The sequence below is a fragment of the Schistocerca serialis genome, chromosome 6, assembly GCF_023864345.2.
Source record: "Schistocerca serialis cubense isolate TAMUIC-IGC-003099 chromosome 6, iqSchSeri2.2, whole genome shotgun sequence".
Taxonomy (NCBI): domain Eukaryota; kingdom Metazoa; phylum Arthropoda; class Insecta; order Orthoptera; family Acrididae; genus Schistocerca; species Schistocerca serialis.
In genome coordinates, this window is record NC_064643.1 from 654,031,750 (window position 1) to 654,059,121 (window position 27,372).

The 27,372-nt window shown below is 45.1% G+C and overlaps 1 protein-coding gene across 1 annotated transcript; it reads left to right on the forward strand.

Moving 5' to 3' along the window:
• LOC126484572 (uncharacterized) lies at nt 1–27,256 on the forward strand. Its single transcript, XM_050108133.1, has 4 exons — nt 1–121; nt 9,722–9,800; nt 18,915–19,006; nt 26,974–27,256. Exons 1-4 carry the CDS (start codon nt 43–45, stop codon nt 27,033–27,035), a joined length of 312 nt encoding a protein of 103 aa, XP_049964090.1. The 5' UTR covers nt 1–42; the 3' UTR covers nt 27,036–27,256.
• The last annotated feature ends 116 nt before the right edge of the window (nt 27,257–27,372 follow it).

Below are 27,372 nucleotides of genomic sequence, written 5' to 3' on the forward strand. Positions count from 1 at the left end.
GTACGACTTACCCAGTGTCTCGGCCGCACCTGAGGACCGCTGATGACGATGGCCGCCCTCGCTGTTGTCTCGCCTGTGATTTTCCTTGTTTTGTGCTTCCAAGTGCAACAAGTGCTATCAGGTTAGTTTTGATTCATGAATTGTCTGCAAGGTGTACTGCAACAGAATACTTAGCAACGTACGAGCGTTAGTACACTACTGGCCATTAAAATTGCTATACCAAGAAGAAATGCCGATGATAAACGGATATTCATTGGACAAATATATTATACTAGAACTGACATGTGATTACATTTTCACGCAATTTGGGTACATAGCTCTTGAGAAATCAGTAGCCAGAACAACCACCTCTGGTCGTAATAACGGCCTTGATACGCCTGGGCATTGAGTCAAACAGAGCTTGGATGGCGTGTACAGGTACAGCTACCCATGCAGCTTTAACACGATACCACAGTTCATCAAGAGTAGTGACTGGCGTATTGTGACGAGCCAGTTGCTCGGCCGCCATTGACCAGACGTTTTCAATTGGTGAGAGATCTGGAGAATGTGCTGGCCAGGGCAGCAGTCGAACATTTTCTGTATCCAGAAAGGCCCGTACAAGACCTGCAACATGCGGTCGTCCATTATCCTGCTGAAATGTAGGGTTTCGCAGGGATCGAATGAAGGGTAGAGCCACGGGTCCTAACACAACTGAAATGTAACGTCCACTGTTCAAAGTGCCGTCAAGGCGAACAAGAGGTAACCGAGACGTGTAACCAATGGCACCCTATACCATCACGCCGGGTGATACGCCAGTATGGCGATGACGAATACACGCTTCCAATGTGCGTTCACCGCGATGTCGCCAAACACGGATGCGACCATCATGATGCAGTAAACAGAACCTAGATTCATTCGAAAAAATGACGTTTTGCCATTCGTGCACCCAGGTTCGTCGTTCAGTACACCATCGCAGGCGCTGCTGTCTGTGATGCAGCGTCAAGGGTAACCGTAGCCATGGTCTCCGAGCTGATAGTCCATGCTGCTGCAAACGTCGTCGAACTGTTCGTGCAGATGGTTGTTGTCTTGCAAACGTCTCCATCTGTTGACTCAGGGATCGAGTCGTGGCTGCACGATCCGTTACAGGCATGCGGATAAGATGCCTGTCATCTCGACTGCTAGTGATACGAGGCCGTTGGGATCCAGCTGCGAGCAGCTCAGGGAAAGAAGCGGCGACGCTTTCTGCAGGGTCTACCCGCCATTTTGCAGAACATGCTCGGTAGCATATGGCGCAACTTGTGACTGGTTTGTTCGATCGATGGAGCTGAGAAGGCTGCGCATGTTCTCTGGACAACTTGAAGCGTTGTCTCAATACCGACAGCTCACAAAAGTCTGGTCACGATCAATCGGTCTCCAGAATTTCATTACGAACGTTATAAGTTCCCTATCACCGTGTGCGAAGCAGGAGGGCACGAGAACGTCGGGGATGAAATTCGTATCAATGGTATCGTGTTCTCTTCACCGACGACAGCTAGGATTGGTCAAACCCCTAACGGTCATGGCAAAACAGTATGTCAAGGAAGAGTCTAAGTATAAAGAGTCAAACTGATGTAGAAAAAACTGTATACTTCTAGAAATGGGACTTTTACTACTTCTCGGCTAAATCCTCACGAGCATTAATATACTTGTCCCAACGATGAACTAGCTTTTAATAGATAGTTCAAAGTTTTTGTTTTATTGTTTGAGCGACTTGCCTCGAAAAATTCTTCATCTTATCGTTATTGGTGAACTTATTTCTACGTAATGCCTCGTTGAGTGGACCAAACAGATGTAAATCCGAGGGAACCAAATATGGCTCCTTCGGTCAGCTGCGCGATGTGAGGGCGAGTATTGTCGTGGAGCAATATCACACCTTTTCTTGGAGATCCGTTACGTTTTTCTCTCACTGTTGGCTTTGCTTTGTTCATTAGCATGTCGGAGTTGTAGGCACTGGTTATTTGTACGATGGTCTTCCAAATAATTACAAAAGACGGCACCATGTGCATCTCAAAAGACGGTCGGTCAGCTGTTCTCAGTTCTTTAAGTTTAGTCATGAAAGTACAAAACTCTTCAAAAACTGTTTCATTTTTACATCAGTTTGTATCTTTAATTATTGAATCTCCCCTGTGCATCTGAGGCATGCAGTCCTACGGTTTGAACAGGGGGGCGAGCCAGTCATGTTTTGTGCTGGTGTCGCAAACGAGGGTAATTTGAGGTCCGTGAAATATCGCAACAGGTTTCGTCAAACTGTCGCCCAGCCGTATATTTCGGCTATTCCTTCATTTTTCAAGGCGATAATGCACGGCTACACTACACTCACGACACAAGCAACTTCCGCAATAGGCAAGAATCAACCTAATCGTGATGGACAGCATGCCAAGAAGGCTCCAATCACATAGTAACGCGTTACATTGCTTGGGTGGAGCAATGCGATATTGAATGTTACCCAGCAGCAGATTTTGATCTCCCTGGTGAGACAAAATGTGAACTTTCGAACAGGTTGCCTTTATCGTAAAACATCTTTTTGAGTAGTCTGTTTGAGCGTTGAGAGAAAAGTAATAACTTCACGGCATGAGACCAATAGTAGTGCTAGAGACGAGAGCAGGAGTGAATCAGAGCTCTTGGACAAAATGTGCGCAAATAATTTCACCAAAGAAAATGAAGTTAACATTCTAGAAGTTGAATTAAGAACAACTGTGGACATGACTAATTGAAAAGTAAATCCGCTTGGTATAGCCAAGCAACTTACGCATTTATACAGGAATGTCTTCTCGTTTAGACTTTGTATCAATTAGTTTCCGTTCAGATTATGCTGACGAAATAGCTGGACTTTTGAAATTCATGTACAACCTCTCGATTGACGACAGAGAGACTGGAAAGTTGCAAAGGTCACAGGAATACGCAAAAACGGGAAACGTAAGCAATAGGGAAAATTATAGACCCACTAGTTAACATTAATTTGTGTTAGAATTTTGAAATATATGTTTTGTTCAAACAGGATCATATACCGCGAATAAAACTGTCTGTTTCACGGAACTAGCACGAATTAATAAAATATCGTTCTCGTGAATTACCAGAGGGTATCTGTTCGTACGGAATAATGAGTATTACCACCAGCGGACTTCAAGGTGATTTCATATTGTTCGCTTTCACACAATCGGCTTCTAACGAAATTGCCAATGAAAGATCATCTCGGCTTTGCGAATGGATTCGCAATTTCCTAACAGAAAGGAGATATAAACAAACAAATCTAGTGAAACTGAACTTGTATCTGGCGCTTCAAAAGGAGGTGTACCAGGCATTATGATTTTTATCTATACAAATAATTTGGGAGAAAATCTGAGCAGCTCCCTAGTTGGCCGAAGATCAAGCTGAATTGGAAAATTATTTATAGTGTCGAGATAAGGGATAATTGATCGTATACAATAAAAAGGGTGAAGTATTCTACATGAGTACTATGAGAATTCCGTTGAATTACTGTTGCATATATAGTGTCATAAATTTAAAGGCTGTCCGTTGAACTAAATAAATAGCAATTACTGTTCGAAACAATTTGAACTGGAAGGATCATACAAAAGGTGGCGAAATAAAGACTGCATTTTCTTGGCCGAAAAATTAGTAGGTGCAAAAAATACACTTAAAAAAGAGCTAACACTACCTTTGTCTGTCTTATTACAGAGTATGGGATCCTTACCAGACAGGATTAGCGGAAGATATCGAAAAATTTCAAAACTCGACGGCCCGTTTTGTGTTATTGCGAAATACTGGAGAGATTGTCACGACAATGATAATCGAATTGGAATGAAAATCATTAAAAGAAAGGCGTTTTTGTTTGTAGCGTAACCTACTCAAGAAATTTTAATCAACCATTTTCGCTTCCCAAAGCCAAAATATTCTGTTGCTACTCCATTGCTTAGGGACGAAGGAATATAGCGAAAAATAAAGGAAATCAGAATTGACGCAAAACCCTTTAGGTATACATTTTTTTCATCCTCTGCTCGAGAGTGTAACGGAAGATATAGTTAGAAACTGATGTGTTGTACTCTGCCAAATAACGTGTAGATGTTGAAGTAAGGAGATATTTTATCAACATCTACGGGATATTTGCTTCAGTTTTATCAGATAGATAATTGTGTTATCCATGCAAAGTGGAAGATCGCAACCAGTACTCCCTGCTGATTCAATAAGCGCGTCTCCTTCCAGTAGTCTGGTGAAGCTCTGTGTTGATCCCAGTTGTCTGGCGGGGCACTGAATCTTGTTTCGTAGTCTACCATTATTATTTGTGTTGCTTTTTGTTGTTGTTGTTGGTGGTGGTGTTGAGGACTGTAGAGTCCGACGGCTAGTTTGATGCAGTTGGTCACTCTAGTTATTCCCGACCAAATCTCTTCATCTGTACATGATCACTGTAACCTACCTCCACTTGAACTTACCGTCGTGAAGCCTTGGACACCCTCTATAATTTTTACCGCACACACATTCCTCCACTACCATATCGATCATTCCTTGATGCATCAAGATAGTTTCTATCCTTCTGTTCCTTCTTTTAGTCAAGATGTTCCAGAAATTTCTTTTTTCGACAATTCGATGTAGAACCTCTTATCAGTTATCCGATCTACCCATCTAATCTTCCGTAGCAACAAATTTAAAAAGCATCTACACTCCTGGAAATGGAAAAAAGAACACATTGACACCGGTGTGTCAGACCCACCATACTTGCTCCGGACACTGCGAGAGGGCTGTACAAGCAATGATCACACGCACGGCACAGCGGACACACCAGGAACCGCGGTGTTGGCCGTCGAATGGCGCTAGCTGCGCAGCATTTGTGCACCGCCGCCGTCAGTGTCAGCCAGTTTGCCGTGGCATACGGAGCTCCATCGCAGTCTTTAACACTGGTAGCATGCCGCGACAGCGTGGACGTGAACCGTATGTGCAGTTGACGGACTTTGAGCGAGGGCGTATAGTGGGCATGCGGGAGGCCGGGTGGACGTACCGCCGAATTGCTCAACACGTGGGGCGTGAGGTCTCCACAGTACATCGATGTTGTCGCCAGTGGTCGGCGGAAGGTGCACGTGCCCGTCGACCTGGGACCGGACCGCAGTGACGCACGGATGCACGCCAAGACCGTAGGATCCTACGCAGTGCCGTAGGGGACCGCACCGGCACTTCCCAGCAAATTAGGGACACTGTTGCTCCTGGGGTATCGGCGAGGACCATTCGCAACCGTCTCCATGAAGCTGGGCTACGGTCCCGCACACCGTTAGGCCGTCTTCCGCTCACGCGCCAACATCGTGCAGCCCGCCTCCAGTGGTGTCGCGACAGGCGTGAATGGAGGGACGAATGGAGACGTGTCGTCTTCAGCGATGAGAGTCGCTTCTGCCTTGGTGCCAATGATGGTGGTATGCGTGTTTGGCGCCGTGCAGGTGAGCGCCACAATCAGGACTGCATACGTCCGAGGCACACAGGGCCAACACCCGGCATCATGGTGTGGGGAGCGATCTCCTACACTGGCCGTACACCACTGGTGATCGTCGAGGGGACACTGAATAGTGCACGGTACATCCAAACCGTCATCGAACCCATCGTTGTACCATTCCTAGACCGGCAAGGGAACTTGCAGTTCCAACAGGACAATGCACGTCCGCATGTATCCCGTGCCACCCAACGTGCTCTAGAAGGTGTAAGTCAACTACCCTGGCCAGCAAGATCTCCGGATCTGTCCCCCATTGAGCATGTTTGGGACTGGATGAAGCGTCGTCTCACGCGGTCTGCACGTCCAGCACGAACGCTGGTCCAACTGAGGCGCCAGGTGGAAATGGCATGGCAAGCCGTTCCACAGGACTACATCCAGCATCTCTACGATCGTCTCCATGGGAGAATAGCAGCCTGCATTGCTGCGAAAGGTGGATATACACTGTACTAGTGCCCACATTGTGCATGCTCTGTTGCCTGTGTCTATGTGCCTGTGGTTCTGTCAGTGTGATCATGTGATGTATCTGACCCCAGGAATGTTTCAATAAAGTTTCCCCTTCCTGGGACAATGAATTCACGGTGTTCTTATTTCAATTTCCAGGAGTGTATTATCATATGAAATTTACATTCATTCGAAGTAAATTCGCTGGCTGAAAATATCGTGGCAAAAGCTGAATTAAAGATCGGTATACTGCCTATTAGTGTATAAGAATTTGCGCTGGACTGCGACTCAACCCGCATCTACGATTAATGACGACTTCTCGCCTTAACCAGTTCGGGTACCAGTGCACGTTTCCCAGACCGACCCAAACTTCCATATGCCGAACTGTCTACATCCCCTACATTCATCACCTAACGCTCGTAGTTCTACCGTGCACCAGTGAGAAAGAGACTATGAAGACTCGCGACCCACGATACTATCGTTTTGTGCCCACTTCTGCATATAATATTTGCTTGGATATCTGTATGGACAGACGTTACTGACGACTGACAGCCGCCCGAAACCAATTCGAAACAAGTTCGCTGACTACGAATATGTCGTTGTTGTGGTCTTCAGTCCGACGACTTATTTGATGCGTCTCTCCATGCTAATCTTGTGGTGTCACCGCCAGACACCACACTTGCTAGGTGGTAGCCTTTAAATCGGCCGCGGTCCGTTAGTATACGTCGGACCCGCGTGTCGCCACTGTCAGTGATTGCAGACCGAGCGCCGCCACACGGCAGGTCTAGACAGACTTCCTAACACTCGCCCCAGTTGTACAGCCGACTTTGCTAGCGATGGTTCACTGACAAATTGCGCTCTCATTTGCCGAGACGATAGTTAGCATAGCCTTCAGCTACGTCATTTGCTACGACCTAGCAAGGCGCCATTATCATTTGCTATTTATCTTGTGATGCATGTACCGTCAGACCGATGTTCACCAATTATGGATTAAAGTTAAGTATTCCAACAGCTACGTACTTTATCTGCTAGACTCAAATCCTTTAACTGTTCCAGACCTAACGCCAGCCTGCGTGAGCTTAAACGCGTGCCTTTCGGCTTCACCTCCTAGTGGCTTGGCTGTCTTGCCAAGACACAACAAAGCTATCCTGTGCAAACCTCTTCATCTGCACATCACTGTTGCAGCTTACAACCTTCCCACTCTCCATACTGTATTCATCTCTTGGTCTCCCTTGTCAATATTTACCCCACACACATTCCTTCAATACTAAATTGGTGATCCCTTGATGTCTCACACTGTGTCCTATCAACCGATCTTCCTTCTAGGTAGGCTCTGCCACAGGTTTCTTTTCTCTCCAGTTATATTCAGTACCTCCTCATTATTTACATGGTCTACCCACCTAATCTTCAGCATTCTTGTGTAGGACTCGAACCTCCAACGGGGAAAGGCGCGTGGACCGTGACAAGACGCCCGAGACTGCTCGGCTACCCCGCACGGCACCACATTTCAAAAGCTTCCATTCTCTTCTTGTCTTAATCATTTATCGTCCATGTTTCACTTGCATATGTGACTATACTCCATACAAATACTTCCAGAAAAGGTATTCTAAAACTTAAATCTATATTCGCTATTAACAAATTTCTTTTTCTCAGAAATGCTTTACTTGCCATTGCGTCTACGTTTAATATCATCTCTGCATCGGCGATGATCAATTATTTTGCTAGCCATATAACAAAACTCATCTAATATTTTAAGTTTATCGATTACTAATCTAATTCCCTCAGCATGGCCTTGTTAAATTGGACTACGTTTAATTATCCTTGTTTTGCTTTTGTTGATGTTCGTCTTGTACCTTCGTTTCAAGGCACTGTCCATTCCGTTCAACTGTTCTGCCACGTTCTTAGCTGACTCTGACAGAATTACGATGTCATCGGCAAACCTTATAGTTTTTAATTTTTTGGATGTGAGGTCCGCCAGTTATGCAAAACACCGTTTTTCTCAGTACCCAAACATGTTTCGGCACCACTGTGCCATCATCAGCTGTTTTCGTTTTTTATTTATTCTGCAATGTGAGCATTTTGTTAAATGATTATAAAATTATGTGCATTTTTACTCCAAACAACAGATCATTTCTTTTTGTAAATACCTTTACATTTGGTGTACATGAACTTTCTGGATCACTTTTGTGTCAATTTCTACAGGTAGCTTGTCATCTGCAACCAAAACGATGTTGATGAGAAAGCTTTTTGCTGGGAGTTAAGCTATCTTCTAGAATGTAATTTAGTTTTTCGCGATGTTTTCGCGCCTATTTTCGTATTTACTTACGTTTTCGTGTGGTAAGCGCTTCCATTCTTCACATCATGCTGAGATGTTGTGATGCATACGTAACTATATTAAGTATTTTCCACAAATAACGTAGTAAAATACTTTTTCACTACACCAGAACACAATGTGATTGTGGTTTGTTGTGTGTCCCAGCCCAGTCAGTGTTCATTTGTTCACCAGAGAGTTCGGCGCCAAATTTGATTTTGTTTGCATTTTATCATTGTGTTTGCGTTTTCTGTGTGCTTCATTAACTGTGTGTATTGTCTTTTATATGGTATTCCTTTTGTGTGTAAATGGTGCGTCTGACGGACCTGACATCCAAAAATTTTTAATTGCAAACACGGCCAATACAAGGAGCTGCATATCAAAAGATGGATACTTATAGTGTTTATTCCTTCTCCCTGAACTTTCATTCCTAGTCCAACATTATCTTTGGTTTCCTTTACTACTTGCTCGGTGTACAGTTTGAATAACATCGGGGATAGAATATAATCCTGTCTCTCTCTCTCTCAGTTCTCAACCATTACTTCCCTTTCATTTCCCTCGACTCTTGCAACTGCCGTCTGGTTTCTGTAAAAGTTGTAAACAGCCTTTCGCTCCCTGTATTTTACTCCTGCTACCTTCAGAATTTCGAAGAGAGTATTTCCATCATGCGATTATGTGAGACACAAGTCTTCATAGTCTCATTCTCACTAGTGTTGGAATACAGAGTTAAGCTACCTTCATTAAGTGATGAATGTAGGGGCTCCTCATAGTCTCATGCTGAGTGGTGTGGGAACACAGGGTAAAGCTCCGAGCATCAAGTGATTAATGTTGGGGTCTGTCATATAGGGATGTAGACAGTGTGACACACGGAAGTTTGGGTCGGTCCGCGAAGTGCGCCCGGAGAGCTCAAGTGGTCAAGGTAACCGCTCACGATAAACGGGAAACCTGGGTTCGATTCCTGGTTCGGCATAAATTTTCATAAGTTACCAATAGGTGCTGTATCTGTACTTGACACAGCTGACGCCAAGATACATCACAGTCAGCGAATGAATTTCGTACGGCCGTCAATGACACTAGTGTCCGCTTATCCAGATATTCAAGTAGATTGATATTAGATGTTTATATTTCCATCTTTCACAGAACTGCTTTTCTTGCTGTCAACAGTCGGCGTCCTGTACCCTCCCTACTTCGGTCACCATTGGTTATTTTGCTGCCCGTCTAACAAAAATCATTTAAAACTTTTCGTGTTCTGTAAAATGTGTAACTCTATTTATTTTCAGTAGCCAATCATTACTAGATTTCAGTGATCCTTTGTGACACAGCGTCCAGTTTCTGATTCCGCCTTTCGGTGGCCTCCTGAAACACCCCTCCCCCCACCCTCCTTCCCCCAACCCCCCACCCCCACCCGCCTTTTTTTTTTTTTTTTAAGTGAAGGGTTTCCTTTGCTTACTCTCATAACGGCCTGTGTTTTGTTTCAGTGGTGTGGTGTGATTCCATCTCGTACTGCCAAGACGGGTACTACTGCTGCAACGATGGTTACTGCTGCTACTACCTCAGGTAAGTTACTCGCGTATTCCTCAGCCAGTTGCACAGCGCTGAAGAAAGGCAGGTTAGAGTTTATAGTATCTTCGGCGACGAGATCGTTAGAGACGGATAAAACACTCAGATTTGGGAAGGATGGGGAAGGAAATAGGGCGTGCTATTTTCAAAGCAGTCATCCCGTCATTTGTCTTAAGCGATTTAGGGACATCACGGAACACCTAAAAGTGTATGGCCGGATGACCCCAGAGAGCCACCTTGCTCTGTCGCAATGATGAGGTTCAAACAGAAATTTTGTAGGCAGTTACTTCACCCGTGGCTCTTCTTCCCGGACACATTTCATTTCCTGGCGGTGCACATCATCAGACAGCGGAACAACTTCACCAGACACTTCTCCTTGATTACTTAATTGCTACCGAAAACGGTAACCACACTCATCTTCGAAATTCATATTAAATACGAGTATTTTAACAACGGTGCTGTACATTGTTTTTCGGAAGGAAGAAATGGATGAATTAATATCAACAATTTTTTGTACTTATGGTACGTGACGTTCAGAACTTAAATATACCTCTCCGACAGCAGTTAGATGCAACTCTCAAAAATTATCGGGAATATCGACTTTCAAGTTTACCAAGCATGTTTAATACACTGAAATAAGGTTTTGACGAGCAGTTTGGTTCGGTTCCAAGTGGGATCAAATTTTTAAACAAAGCTTTATGTTCTACGAGCATTTCCGTAAACCGTAGAACGCACAAAGCGCACGAGACTCGTAATCTCTAGATTGAGTTTCGTGTCGTCATTATTTTTTTCGTTCTTTTTGCTTCAGTTAGAATACCTAGGTCATTTAAATTTAAAATTCATCTAATACATGTAAATTAGCTCATCTAATTTCCAATTTTAGCAAATCTGCGCTTATTCTTATTTCTAGTAATACACTGCACACAAAAATCCAATTTTAATTGCAAAAAGTTCCTAATATGCGATCACTTGTGAAAGACTGTTAAACAGTACCGTATAATTAAAAAAAAATTACAAATAAAATTTTGTCTACCTTTTTGTATTTTCTGTTTCATGTAAATGCTCATAGAACCTGCACCTTTGTTTAAAAATTTGCTTTCGTCAGTATATGTTCCATGTGTCAGGCGAGCTCTCTAATACGTAGTCACGTTCCTTCTCGAAAGACCACCACCTTAGTTTAGGATGGTCGAAAAATTTCAAAGTCGATTTGTCTCAAGTCTTTTTGAGACTTACATCCATCTGCTTGGGGAGATGTATATGTGAGCTGCGAACTTCATGTGCCATACATTTCAAAAAATTACAGAAATTTGACCACCGTGTGGTTCTCTTGTGAAATGAAAAAAAAACCGAAAGCTTTAGTTCCTGACAACATTCATCCGAAGATCTTAGATCATAGAGTTGCATAGATAGTGGAACACCTATCATCAGTTCACTAATATGTGTAAGTCCATCTTCTGGAGATCTGGAAGATATCAAGATCAGTTATTGTTAGGAGACTATAGAGATGCATCACACCCCCAGACCCTTTACGCATACTCTGGTTGCAGTCCAGGACAAGCTGTTCTGTGACAGTATTTAGTCACACACATAGTTTTGCCAGCTGCACTGCAGTCATTTACACTCCTGGAAATGGAAAAAAGAACACATTGACACCGGTGTGTCAGACCCACCATACTTGCTCCGGACACTGCGAGAGGGCTGTACAAGCAATGATCACACGCACGGCACAGCGGACACACCAGGAACCGCGGTGTTGGCCGTCGAATGGCGCTAGCTGTGCAGCATTTGTGCACCGCCGCCGTCAGTGTCAGCCAGTTTGCCGTGGCATACGGAGCTCCATCGCAGTCTTTAACACTGGTAGCATGCCGCGACAGCGTGGACGTGAACCGTATGTGCAGTTGACGGACTTTGAGCGAGGGCGTATAGTGGGCATGCGGGAGGCCGGGTGGACGTACCGCCGAATTGCTCAACACGTGGGGCGTGAGGTCTCCACAGTACATCGATGTTGTCGCCAGTGGTCGGCGGATGGTGCACGTGCCCGTCGACCTGGGACTGGACCGCAGCGATGCACGGATGCACGCCAAGACCGTAGGATCCTACGCAGTGCCGTCGGGGACCGCACCGCCACTTCCCAGCAAATTAGGGACACTGTTGCTCCTGGGGTATCGGCGAGTACCATTCGCAACCGTCTCCATGAAGCTGGGCTACGGTCCCGCACACCGTTAGGCCGTCTTCCGCTCACGCCCCAACATCGTGCTGCCCGCCTCCAGTGGTGTCGCCACAGGCGTGAATGGAGGGACGAATGGAGACGTGTCGTCTTCAGCGATGAGAGTCGCTTCTGCCTTGGTGCCAATGATGGTCGTATGCGTGTTTGGCGCCGTGCAGGTGAGCGCCACAATCAGGACTGCATACGACCGAGGCACACAGGGCCAACACCCGGCATCATGGTGTGGGGAGCGATCTCCTACACTGGCCGTACACCACTGGTGATCGTCGAGGGGACACTGAATAGTGCACGGTACATCCAAACCGTCATCGAACCCATCGTTCTACCATTCCTAGACCGGCAAGGGAACTTGCTGTTCCAACAGGACAATGCACGTCCGCATGTATCCCGTGCCACCCAACGTGCTCTAGAAGGTGTAAGTCAACTACCCTGGCCAGCAAGATCTCCGGATCTGTCCCCCATTGAGCATGTTTGGGACTGGATGAAGCGTCGTCTCACGCGGTCTGCACGTCCAGCACGAACGCTGGTCCAACTGAGGCGCCAGGTGGAAATGGCATGGCAAGCCGTTCCACAGGACTACATCCAGCATCTCTACGATCGTCTCCATGGGAGAATAGCAGCCTGCATTGCTGCGAAAGGTGGATATCCACTGTACTAGTGTCGACATTGTGCATGCTCTGTTGCCTGTGTCTATGTGCCTGTGGTTCTGTCAGTGTGATCATGTGATGTATCTGACCCCAGGAATGTGTCAATAAAGTTTCCCCTTCCTGGGACAATGAATTCACGGTGTTGTTATTTCTATTTCCAGGAGTGTATATTAAGAAAGGGGAAAACGTCCTTGAAGCAATTAACAGGGCTATGTCTACGTTAGACGATGCCACCAGGAAATAAGCAGCTGCTATATTGGTGGACACCACAGATTCTGATAGGCTGCTACGGTCGCCTGATGCAATTAATACGCGACGGACGAAGCCCGTGTATATTGTGCTATAACTGTGAACATTATAGGCCCCTTTCGTAACTGCTGGTGCCTTGACATGGCCACCCGATTAAGAGATTCTGAAATCCCAAAATTGTTATGGAATTTGAAATAACGCATTGTAAATCTGCACCTGTATCAACACAACTTTATTACTCTATTAGTTTTGAGTCACTAAACCATCATCACAGGAGGGCTAAGACACAGTGTGAGATACAGAAACAAATACAGAAACGTGTTCTGATAATTTGCAGTTGTAAGGTTACCTACAGAAATGGACATTATGGATTTATGCATACCTATCAGTACAACAGTATCCCACTATACACTCACCTCTGTCATTGCTCACGCAACATTTGCTCATCATTACAGCGCCTTATTTCAGAAGATCACGATCACGAACTTGAAATATGATATAATCGTCAGGCTACATCTTGCACCGTGGCCAGTGCCAAAAGATAGTATAAATAGAACAAACAAGAACATACGATCACCAAGCATCAAATGGCGTTGTCAGGAATGACCATAGACCGCATACTCAAAGGAATTACAGCCCTTGGCTGAGAGCTGGCAGTCATTCAAATAAATGGGGAAAGTTGAAAATTTGTGCCAACCGGGATTCAAACCTGGGTCTCCTGCTTGATCTCTTCAGTGCAGATGCACATCAGGGGCGAACTCTTACGAAACTCGGTGAAATGCCACGAGTAATGAGGATTAATGGGCAACGGATGTGTGGATAAGTCGAGAATTTGGGTCTGACGAGAGGCGTGCTGGGATAGTCCGTACAGTCTAGATGACCACTGTGTCCGAATGGCTCAGTGAGCAAAGGATGTGCCTAGTGGGCAGGTTCGAATCCAGGCTGGCACAAATTTTCCCCCGCTGATTTCAATCAACGACCACTCGCAGCCGAGGTCTGGAATTCACTTACATATTGATTCATAATGGCTGCATATATAGACCGTCCATGACAACAATTACGGAGCACATATATCTTTACTAATCAGTATATACGCATGCAGTTAAAGAACACAGTTGCAATACAGTGTGTCATTCACACACAAGATTTATTTCGTTAATGTGGGTATTTGTCCTTCTAAAACGAAATAACAGAGTAACAAAAAATGTCCTATGTGCAGTCGTCTTAACTTAAAATAACTCATTTTTAGGCTACAAATAGGCTACCAATACGTTTCATATTGTAAACGGAAACCAGTACTTAACAGAATGCAATATTTCAGCTTCAGCTAGTCACTACCCCAGTTTATGATAGACGTATTATTTGACCAGTTAGTCGCAAATCTTCTATATATATATATATATATATATATATATATATATATATATATATATATATATATATATATATTGAGATTGTGATCTTCTGCCATAAGTCGCTGTAAATATTAGTAAATATTGCGTGAGCCAAACCAGAGATAAGTTCATAGTGAGGCGCCATGGTAGCGATATGTATATATAAAACACCAATGTACATCTTTGTAAGTAACCTTATAACATAATCTTTTTCTATGTTTCTCTCTGCATACAACATTGCGTTTATCGCGTTGCTATATCCCACCAGTGATGATGGTTTTGTGAACCGAAATCGCCGGAAGAATAAAGTCGTGTTGGTGCAGCTGGTAATTTACAATGCATTATTTCAGGTATTTGACAGGTGTAGACAGTTGCTTCAAGAAAGTCGTAGCACACACAATTGTCACGTGGAATACTGTTGTGGACGTGTTATTAAGCACAGGCTGCACAGCTAAAGGAAAGCAAACGCATTACCAAGGCTCCCCACAAGATTCGCGAGAGTTCTAGCAATGGTTCATCTGTGGTACACAGATAACAAAACTCGTAATAGCGACCCAGAAGACAAGCTTTTCACTGCTGACAGGTAGAGTGTCACTGAGAAAAAATTCTAGCCTAAAATTAGGAGGAGCAACTATTTACTACGTACAGCGACGTATCGAACCAGACAGCCGCGAGATGTGTCTGTACGTAGTCCGGGACATTGTCTTACTCCTAAGTGGTATGCTACAGCACTGTTGTGGACTGACTTGATGCTATGGCTTCAGTAGTGAAGTCCAATAACCCCACAAAGCTTTTACCATTGTGCTATTTGATTAGTGCACGGACTACAAACCTAAGCACGTCCACTTTGATGGGTTGTACCGTTCACATATATGAAAGTGGTCTCACGGTCCAAATTTTGCAGCAAAGAGATCAATACAAGGACGGCAGCAGCAGCGGCTCGACAGTTTCCAATTGGCAGCGGTTGAGGGCCGTTCTGTAGAGCGCTGGGATTTTGATTTAAACCACTCAACGCGGCTGGACGTCTGTGAGAACTTATAAGCTTTCCAGTTGCGTACCAGGCGTTGGCCAGGTATGTATTTATTCCACTCCTCTATTAGTCCATCTCTTCCTTTCCCTCTCTCTGTCCATCTCCACCTTCTTCCCTCCCCCCCCCCCTCTTTCCATCCCCACCTTCTCTCACTGCCCATTTCCTCTACCCACATTCTCCGTCCATGTCCTTCACCCCCTCTCTCAGTTCATATCGTCCTACATCCCTCTTTGTCCATTTGCTCCTCTGTCAGTCTGCTCCTCCCCCTCTGTCAATCTTTTCCTTTCCCCTCTGTCCATCTCCTCCACCCATTCATATCCTTCTGCCCCTCACTTTTCCCATCTCCTCCTCCCTGTAAAATTATCCATCTCTTCCTCCCCTCTCCCTGTCCATGTCTTCCCCTCCCCTGTCTCTGTCCATTTTTTCATCTTTCCTTTTCTCTCCATTTTCTCTTCCCCTCTCTCTCTGAGAATCCTCTCTTCCCCTCTCCTTATGCAGCTCTTCCTCTCTTTTGTTCTGTCTATCTCTGCCTCTTTCCTTTCTCTCTCCACTTCTCCTCTTCCTTCTCTCTTTCCATTTCCCTTCCCTTCCATCTGGCCATCTCCTCCTCCCCCATATATGTGTCCAACTCCTTCTCTCCCCTCTCTTTTTCCGTATCTTCTTCCCCCCTTCACTCTCTACGGCATCACTCCCACCTCAACTAGTGATTCTTATCCCACAGTATTTCTTTCCAGATTATATCTAATGTGCAAACCAAATTTGACTGAAATCGTTCCAAAGATTTAGGACGAGCTTTTTACCGGTGGCTTTGCGCCCATGCACACGTTACATATATTTCAAATGAATTTAACATATTTCACTAGTATTTTCAGATATATTTCAGTTTTATCTGTAGTGAATCTCGCCCTGCAGTTCCATTTCACGCAGGTGAATGTTTATGACGTCGTATCTTTTCAATGACGTAAGTTTGTAGGTAAATCCAACGGTACATGTGGCACCTGCATGCGAAAAGTATTGTGAATAGTGTCAGATGAAAAAAAGAAAAAATTCAAACTTCATGCATGATGAGGCAGTTTCTCATGTATTTCATTGTTTATGATGTCATACCTCCTGAGCTACACTATGTGATATCCGGACACCCCAAAAACATACGTTTTTCATATTAGGTGCATTTTGCTGCCACCTACTGCCAGGTACTTCATATCGGTGACCTCAGTAATCATTAGACATCGTCAAAGAGCAGAATGGCGCGCTCTGCGGAATTCACGGACTTCGAACGTGATCAGCCGATCGGGTGTCACCTGTGTCATACGTCTGTACGCGAGATTTACACACTCCGAAACATCTTTAGGTCCACTGTTTCCGATGTGATAGTGAAGTGGAAACGTGAAGGGACACGAATAGCACAAAACCGTACAGGCCGACGTCGTCTGTTGACTGACAAAGACTGCCGACAGTTGAAGAGGGTCGTAATGTGTAACAGGCAGACATCTATCCAGACCATCACACAGGAATTCCAAACTGCATCAGGATCTACTGCAAGTACTATGACAGTTAGGATGGAGCGGAGAAAACTTGGATTTCATGGTCGAGTGGCTGCTCATAAGCCACACATCACTCTGGTAAATGCCAAATGTCGTCTCGCTTGGTGTAAGGAGCGAAAACATTGGACGATTGAACAGTGGCAAAGCGTTGCATGGAATGACGCGTCACGGTACACAATGTGGCGATCCGATGGTAGGGCGTGGGTATGGTGAATGCCAGGTGAACGGCGTCTGCCAGCGTGTGTAGTGCCAACAGTGAAATTCGGAGGCGGTTGTGTTATGGTATGGTCGTGTTTTTCATGGAGGGGCCTTGCACCCCTTGCTGTTTTGCGTGGCACTATTACTGCACAGGCCTACATTGATGTTTTAAGCACCTTCTTTTTTCCATCTGTTGAAGAGCAATACGGGGGTGCGATTGCGTCTTCGACACGATGGAGCACCTGTTCATAATGCACGGTCTGTGGCGGAGTGGTTACACGACAATAACATCACCGTAATGGACTGACCTGCACAGAATCTTCACCTGAATCCTACAGAACACCTTTGGGATGTTTTGGAACGCTGACTTTGTGCTAGACCTCACTGTCCGACATCGACACCTCTCCTTAGTGCAACACTCCAACTAGAATGGGCTGCCATTCGCCAAGAAACCTTCCAGCACCTGATTGAACGTATGCCTGCGACAGTGAAAACTGTCGACAAGGCTAATTCCAGTGTTACCGATGGAGGGCGCCACGAACTTCTAACTCATTTTCAGCCAGGTGTCCAGATTCTTTTAATCACATAGATGTATTTTTCTGGTGTATTTTTCTGCGTACATACAGCGGAATATGTGGATAGTAGTAAAGAAGTAACAAATTAAAACGGGATGCATGATGCGGCAGTTTTTCACACATGTTTATTACATCGTATCTGCTGAAATATGTGCCGTACAATGATATAATTTTGCTGGTGAATTCAGTGGTGAATACTGTGTGCAAAATATGTCGCGAATACAGTTACTAGTAAAGAAATAATAAATTAAAACGTCATGCTTTCTGGGGCAGTTTTACTGCACGAAAATCGAAAATATAATAAGCAAGAAATTTCTTTCCTTTCATCATTTTGTAAGGGTTGTGAGCTAGAGAAAATTTCATAAAGGTTTGAAGTTATGTGTGAAGTTTGTTGCAAGTCACTAAATGTTCCTATTCGCAAAAAAAATGGCTGAATAAAGTGAGGATATTCATGTGTGTTGCGCAACACACCTTTATTACCCTCACCCCTTTTATAGGTAAGTTGTTTTTACCCCAAAACAGTTCTTCCCATATAGTAGGTAATCTGTGCACCAAGTTTGGTTGAAATCGGCACAGTGGCTTAGGAGGTGATGTGGAGCATAAATACGCATATAGAAACATACATACACAAGTATGTCCATTTTTATAATATCCATGGATCTCGGCTTGAAACAATGGTTCAAATGGTTCAAATGGCTCTGAGCACTATGGGAATTAACTTCTGAGGTCATCAGAACTTAGAACTAGTTAAACCTAACTAACCTAAGGACATCACACACATCCATTCCCGAGGCAGGATTCGAACCTGCGACCGTAGCGGTCGCGCGGTTCCACACTGTAGCGCCTAGAGCCGCTTGGTCACCCCGTCCGGCTTGAAACAATGCATTCGTGCTAAATAGAGGGATAATTTAACGTATCCAGTGACAGCCAATATCATAGGGTGTCACCATTGGATGTGGCAGTTGGGAGGGGGGGGGGGGGGGCTAAGAATCCTCGTACAGCCATCAAGATTGAGAACTGCCGTGGTTTCCTAAATTGGCAAATGGCGAGGTGGCTCCTTCCCGGATCTGAGCGTTTTTGCCGTCTCTGTCGATGTCGTCGTCGACGGGATATTGAACCTTAATCATCTTTTTCTTTCTCTGACATTGTGCAACTGCGGTTGGACGTACCTTTATGAAAATGACTAAATATATCACTAGTATTAACCGTTGGCTTTATGTAGTCATTTCGTGCATCTTCATTTTCAGTGCCGGAGCCATCGCGGGCATAGTGATTGCAATCCTATTGATAATAGGCCTCGCCATCGGCATCAGGATCTGGAAGCACAAGAAATCCAAAGGTAAGTCAACTCTGTAAGCTGACATTTCTTACAGTATACTTCCCAGTACATCAGAGTTGCATACTGGCGTTATTAATTTACGTATTTCTAGAGTCTCAGCCAAGGACTACGTTAATAATTTCTACACCACAACGTAACAATTTGAAAGAGACCTAAGTGCGAAACCAATAAAACTGAAGATGGCTATCGAGGATCTCGATATCCGACCTGTGTGCGCTGTTAAAGTGGGTGCAGGGTATAGGGTTAAAGCTCAAACTATCCAAAAACCAAGCAGTGTTAGCTCGTCACTCTAGGTTCATTCGCCCGCAATATTGGGAATCCATACCAACTTTATCCCTAAATGGGACAGATACCAACTTCTCTCCCTCAGTAAAGAGTCGAGGAGTAATAACAGTCGAAAATCTAAATTACACTGAGCACGTAACTGCAATGAGCAAGAAGGCATCAGCGTCTCACCATGTCCTACAAAAATACACACTGAAGTAGCAAAGAAACCCGTATAGTCTTGCGTATTCGAATGCAGAGATACTCGTATGTAAACAGGCAGAATACGGCGCTGTGGTCGGCAACGAATATATAAGACAGCAAGTGTCTGGCGCAGTTGTTATGTCGATTACTGCTACTACAAAGGCAGGTTATCAAGTTTTAAGTGAATTTGAACGTGGTGTTATGGTTGGCGCACGAACGATGGGACACAGCAGCTACCGTGGATATCAGGAATCCGATAAAACATCAAATCTCCGACCACGCTGCCGCCGGAAAAAGATTCTGCAAGAACGGAACTAACGACGGCTGAAGAGAATCGTTCAACGTGACAGAAGAGCAACCCTTCCAGAAATTGCTGCAGATTTCAATGCTGCGTCGTCAACAAGTATCAGCGTGCGAACCATTCAACGAAACATTATCGATATGAGATTTCTGAACCGAACGCACACTCGCGTACCCTTGATGACAGCCTCGCCTGGACCAGTCAAAAGTGACATTGGACTGTTGATGACTGGAAACGTGTTGTCTGGTGGGACGAGTTTCGTTTCTAACTGTATCAAACGGTTGGACGTGTACGAGTCTGGAGACAACCTCATGAAACCATGGACCCTGCATGTGAGCAGTGTCTGTTCAAGCTGGTGGAGGCTCTGTAATAGTGTGGGGCGTGTGCAGCTGGAGTGATATGGGACCCCTTAAACATCTAGATACGACTCTGACATGTGACACGTACGTAAGCATCCTGTATGGTCATCTGCTTCCGTTCATGTCCATTGTGCATTCCGAAAGAGTTGGGCAATTCCAGCAGGACAATGCGACATCCCACACGTCTGGAATTGCTACAGAGAGACTCCAGGAACACTCTTCTGAGTTTAAACACTTCTGCTGGCCACCAAACTCCCCACACATGAACATTATGGAGAATATCTGAGATTCCTTGCAACGAGCTGTTCAGAGGAGATCTCCACCCCCTCGTACTCTTACAGATTTACCGACAGCTCTGCAGGATCGCGCCGTCAGTTCCCTCCGGCACTACTTCAGACGTTAGTCGAGTCCATGCCACGTCGTGTTGCGGCACTTCTGCGTGCTCGCTGGGGTCCTACACGATATTACCCAGGTGTACCAGTTTCTTTGGCTCTTCTGTGTAGGAAGCTTTACCCTTTCGACCTGAAAAAGCAACTTGTACAAACACTTAAACTTCCAGTTATTGATTATTGAATTTTTCAGTACGAAGAACAATGGCTGTTGAGAAGGAAGACCGTGCGCTGCTGGTAAAATTGTTTTATCAGAACAGCAGCAATAAAAGCGCTGCAATGCGGGAATACCGCCGACAGAAACTGCTGCCAAGAGGTCCCATGTCAATAAAACGGTTCAGGAATACGGTCAAGAAATTTGAAGGAACAGTTGAAGTATGTTGTGCCGCAGGAGAGGGAGGCGGCCCATTCTCATGGCAGTTGTTGATGAAGTTGCTGTAACTACAGCCGACCGTGCTGCACACGTTTTACACTGGTATTCAGACTCAGAATGTGCACCAAATGAAGCCCCAAGATAGGCTACGAAGCCGTGACTATGCTCTTTGTTTTTTTCCACTCATGGAAATGTGTGACATGTGACTTGAGATATTCTTTGGACGGACGAGGCACAGTTTACTCTGCACGGTGTCGCGGATGCGAATCACTGTCGCATGCGGGGTTCTACTTCGCCTCATGTCGTCAGGAAACATCCACTGCGCTCGGCTTAATTGACTGCATACAAACACCTTCATCCTCGGTATGTTTTTCTTCGAGGAGATGTCACCTCGCTACTCTGTTGGGTGTACAGTGACACCTGCAGGTTGCTAAGAATTCCTTTTGCAACACGTGATTCCAGCTTTGCAAGAACACATGCGTCCACACCACTATTGTCATGCAAGATGGGGCGATAGCACCTGTCATTTGCCAGGTGTAGCACTTGCTTCGAAGAAATTTCGGTAACGACCGCATCATCTCTAGGCAATTTCAAGATGTGTGGCATTCCAGATCCTCCGACCTAAATCCATGTGACTTATGGTTGTGGAGATATCTGAATGATCTCGTCTATCAACGATGTATCCGGACTCTTCCTGATCTGAAGGATAGCATACGACGACGTGTCGCTCTGATTACACTGGGTATCCTGCGAGCAACAGTCCATCATGTCGAATTATGGATGCAGCATGTTGCTGAGTTGGCAGATTGTATTGAACACATGTTGTAACTCGTAATCTTATCCCGATAAACGTGCCAGAACGACCGTTATCTTGTGTTTGATCGTGACTCCTCTTTTTCCTCTATCCACACAACGTTCTCACTGCTTGCAGCGCCATACTTTCACCTGGTGGTAGAAAGTGGAACTATTATTTTCTTCAGCATACGCCGTGAGCACACCGATTAATGAACATAACTACGATGTTTCAGAATCCTACGATGCATATAGTCTGCACTGGAGCGCTCTGAAGGCCGTAATTAATTTCCCTAGTACAATGTTGCTGAAAATGGGAGCAACTGGCACAAAAAGCGTTGTATCAGGTATGACAAAGCGTATGGAACCTCTGTTTTTTAAATAAATCAACCCTGAATGACAAGACTGAATTCCAGGAGCTTAATTTGAGAAAAGTGTGTGATTCTGAACGGAGTGCTGGTCACCTGTCAATGAGCTTTGTTCCGTGTCACTTTCAAACAGCTTATACTGATGGAAGATTCATCACGGAAGAAAAAAAATGGCGGATGTGTTGAAATTTACAGTTCAATAACATTGCCAGCATCATTTCCTTCTAGGTTTGTAATGTGGTAGCAGAAGTACGAACAATACAGTGTAGACTTTAACACCGGTGTAGTACCTGTTACATAGTTTCTGTTGTATTGTGCTGTCAGTTAGTTCGCTTATTATTGCGAAGTGGTCTCTATTGGAAACTACCTATAATTTAGAGAAGCCATTTATGACATATGTAAGCATATGTGACATAATTACATGTCCCAATTCAACTGTCATTCAGATACGCGGTAAAAAGACGACAGTAAAGATCTTTTAAAAATAGTTTAGTTTCTTGACGAATACACAATTGAACCCTTTTGTCTTTATCCCTCATAAAATTAAATTTTCCCTGTGAGTGAATAATACCCGAAATTTTCTTGGCAGATTAAAACTGTGCGCCGGACCGAGACTCGAACTCAGGACCTTTGCCTTTCACGGGCAAGTGCTCTACCATCAGAGCTACCCAAGCACGACTCACGCCTCATCCCCCTGAGGAGTCGTGCTTGGGTAGCTCAGATGGTAGAGCACTTGCCCGCGAAAGGCAAAGGTCCTGAGTTCGAGTCTCGGTCCGGCACACAGTTTTAATCTGCCAGGAAAGTTTTATATAGCGCACACTCCACTGCAGAGTGAAAATCTCATTCTCAATTACCGAAATGTTTGGTGACACTGTTCTTGAATCTAAGGATCACCAGCTAGAGCCTGCTGCTAGGACACTAACTGGTAACGTTACAGATCACGGTGTCGTTACAGCGGGTAAGCCATGCTTCACGGCCACACGACAAGTAAACTTCTCGCTAGCCTGGCAGCAGCGGCTTGCGGCAGAGGCGGTGTCATGTGGGGAGCGAACTCCGACCCCTTGCGTCTGGCTGTCGACGTCCACTGACAGCTAAGGACGCTGGCCAAGAGGGTCGAGTTCCACCCTTGGACCCATCGGTGCTAGATGGAGGATTGCATGGCAAACGGTCCCGTTGTACTACCCTGACTGACTTAGGAAACTATCTGATTTTGCTACGACTAATTTTATGTAATCGCCCCACTTAGCTAACTCCAGATGGCTACTCCAGTTATTACTCATTCCGATGATTTGTCACCTTTTTGTGTACAGTTATTTACGTTTGAGGGCAGCCGTCAGTCCTTAAACAATCATCAGTCACCTGCACGTCTCCCATCATTTGACTACAGTTTCCTCACGCTCCAGCTTTTTATCCTAACTGTAACAACGTCATCTGCACACAACATATATATATATATATATATATATATATATATATATATATATATATATATATATATATGGTCCAGATTGTCCCACTCCTCTATGTCGATTTGACGTTAGTCCCTCAGAGTAGGTGGTGGGTCACGACGTCCATTAACAGCGCTTGTCAATCTATCCCAGGCATGTTCGATAGGGTTCATTTCTGGAGAACATGTTGCCCATTCTAATCGAGCGATGTCGTTATCCTGAAGGAAGTCATTCACAAGATGTGCACGATGGGGGCGTGAATTGTCGTCCATGAAGACGAATGCCTCGCCAATATGCTGCCGATATGGTTGCCTTGTCAGTCGGAGGATGGCATTCACGTATCATAGAGCCGTTACGGCACCTTCCATGACCACCAGTGGCTTATGTCAGCCCCACATAATGCCACCCCAAAACAGCAGGGAACCTCCACATTGCTGCACTCGCTGGACAGTGTGTCTAAGGCGTTCAGCCTGACCGTGTTGCCGCCAAACACGTCTCCGACGATTGTCTGGTTGAAGGTATATGGGACACCCATCGGTGAAGAGAACGTGATGTCGATCCTGAGCGGTCCATTCAGCATGTTGTTGGACCCGTCTGTACTGATTAAATTAGCGGAAGACAATGGACTGAACTGAAAAGTCAGAAGTAGAAAAAGTTTGAATTCCTACATACGTCTGATTTCCGTAGCTCGGCGTGCAGCGTATCTGGCTTCTATGTGAAGGACGCGAGTTCGATTCCCGATGCTCTCAGTGTCGTAATGCCAGTCGAGGAGCTACTTGAGTGAGAAATAGCGGCTCCAAAGTCAAGAAAGGCGACAACATCTGAGAGAACGATGGGCTGGCTGCACGCACCTCCGTAGCGCATCCAATGACGCCATCGGAAGAGGATGACATGGCGGTCAGTCTGTCTCGTCTGGACATTAGGGCAAGGACGCAAAGCTTCGCATGTCTGCCACGGCTGATTACATTAGACGCGAATTTTCTGAGGTCTTCATTGGGTACAGCGTGACTATTACACAGAGGTGACAAGTTATGGAATAGCGATATGCATATGTACAGATGGCGGTAGTACCTCGTTCACAAGGTAAAAAAGGGCCATGCATTGGCGCAGCTGTCATCCCTACTCAGGTGGTTCATGTGAAAACGTTTAAGACGTGATTATATCAGCACGATGGGAATTAATAGACTCTGAACGCGGAATGGTAGTTGGAGCTCGATGCATGGGAAATTCCATTACGGAAATCGTTAGGAAATTCAGTGTTCCGACATCCACAGTGTCAAGACTGTGCTGGTAATACCAGATTTCAGGCATTACCTCTCACAAAGGACAACGCATTGGCCCACAGCCTTCGCTTAACGACCGACAGCAGTGGCACTGGCGAATAGTTGTCAGTGCTAACACACAAGCAACATTGCTTGAAATAACCGCTGAAATTAATGTAGGATGGACGACGAACGTATCAATTGGGACAGTGCGGCGGAATTTGAAGTTTATGGGCTATGGCAGCAGACGAATGTTGCGAGTGCCTTTCCTAGCAGTACGACGTCGCCCGCAGCGCCTCTTCTAGGATCGTGACCATATCGTCTGGGACCTAGACGACTGGAAAACCATAGCCTGAAGACGCATAATTCGTTAGAAAAACCTGTTTCTCGGGAAAATGCTTGTAATGAGTTAGACATTAACATTGTGCTGTCTGAAAATCTTGGTCTTTCATCGAGTCGTAGATCTGAGTAGCAACGCATTTTTACTAGATAGATATATAAACACTATCCCACTAAATTCATATTATTTACACGCAAATAAATGATCTTAAACACCGGACCATTCGAGTCCATGTTGAAAGACGCGCACTTCATCCACCATTCAGTGTTCGCATTTCATGTATCTAATCCCAGTATTGTGGTATTCGGTAAAATAATAATTCAGGCAATTTTAATAATTTCTATGGGTTGCCTGATTCATTTGACGATTTTTACAGTTTGTCTCACATTGATCTGTGAGAGGAGCTTGGCGCCAGGAATTTTCTTTATGTATGACATTTATGGGCGACGGCAACAGTCTTCCTAGCAGCCATGATGCTTTCCCGATTCCCATCCTTTTTCCGATCGCCATGGTAGCACGTGGTGTCGTTTGAAAATTCAGCAGTGGCCAAAGTTTCTCCTGTTCTCAGTTCCCCAATCTGCCTTAACAACCTTGCAACCGCTATTTCTGCTCGATTTTAACGTCGCGAGGTCGCCTCCCTGAGAGATTCCGACCCTCTGATCGGCCAGTTCAGGTGCGCGCCCGTTTTTTGCGGGTAGGCGCGGGTGGATAGCGGACAAAGGGGCGGTAAGACAGTACTAGTGTGACCGTGCCAGAGACTGAACGTGCTGCTTCCAGCAGATGAAGTTCGGTAAGCATGAGCGCCGATGTGCTCTTTAGATTCGCGCCCTGCGGCCCAGAGGGAACCTTATCGGTCATTGTGAATAGTTTCGCGTCTTTGGGGTTTTATTCCTTTAGTACGGGAGGCTACCTAGCGATTCACGCACATTAGCATCTTTCTTAGTCTTTGGTTGATTCGTGGTGGTGGTCGTTGCATGCTTGCAACCCCTTCCTTTAGTAAATTGGACCCCATTTGATAATACGGCGATCGCTGCTAAAATTCCTTTTCTCCGGCTATCGTGGCTTGTTATGAACGAACGTCGGGGCAGGCTGCTGAACTCAAATCTTTCTTATGAACGAACGTCGGGGCAGGCTGCTGAACTCAAATCTTTCTTCCCCCGCCCCCCATTTGGTTATATTATTGTTCAATTTTCAACTGTTTAATAAATGAGTCCTTTAATATTACATTCACCCTTTCATTACGTGAAATCACACCTAGTGTCATAGAATAATGCAGAACTACAACGGTTGCTATAAGGTTGTGCAGGTCTCGCGCCATTAACGATAGGATAAAGATCCAATATCGCGCGCCTGGCACGACCATTGCACGCATCCCACCGATAACAGTAGTAATCATGTTCAACTATTCCCCATTGATAAACTGGGAAGTGTTCACGGCTCAGTGTGAACACTAAATCCACTTGATGTGGTGGAAGTAGTGGCCTCTGTTTTACTTTGCTGGTTTAGACAAAATATCAAAAATCACAGCCCTTACAGCAAGGAATAGTAACCTTAAAATAACGAGCCACCGCTTTTGAAGTGGCAACGACATCCCTCCTCAGCTTTGGGCTGTAAATTCATTGACATACTCTCCGCGTGTGTTACGGTCGTTGTACTGCACAACAGTCAGTGCCGTTTGGTCTATTAATGTGCAAAACTTGTCTAATTTCAGTTCGGTGTGTTTGAGTTTGAGTTTGAAAAGCGACAAACGATCTCCTTGCAGCCTCTGACGGTGTCTCCCAGCATTGTGTGATGAAAGCCAGAATTAATTATTACATGCTGCGTGCAGCTGCCTGTCTCAGTGGCGGTGTGTGGTGTCGTGTTCCAGCCGCGGTTCGTGTGGTGGTTGTGCCAGGGAACACGGTGGGAGCCACTGCGCCACCCACGTGAGGCGACGTCGGACGGCGCGTGGAGAGAAGTGGGCGACGCGTCTCACCGCTCCATCGCAGGCGGCTGCCGCCTTCCTGGTGCTCTCATTCGCATATCTCATCGATATAATCTGCAATACACGACTCTTAGACTAACTATTTATTTATATATTAAGTTCTTCACAGTAGTGTCTTTCTTTCTCCATTTTTACGTATATTTCCACATTGTTAAAAGAATTTTTAATAAATGAATTTAATATAAACCTTGAGAACTATGGATATTATTTTCCTCTACTTGAGACGAAAGGCAGTTATTTATACGGAACCAGTAACTTTACTCCTCTCTTTAAACCCTCTCA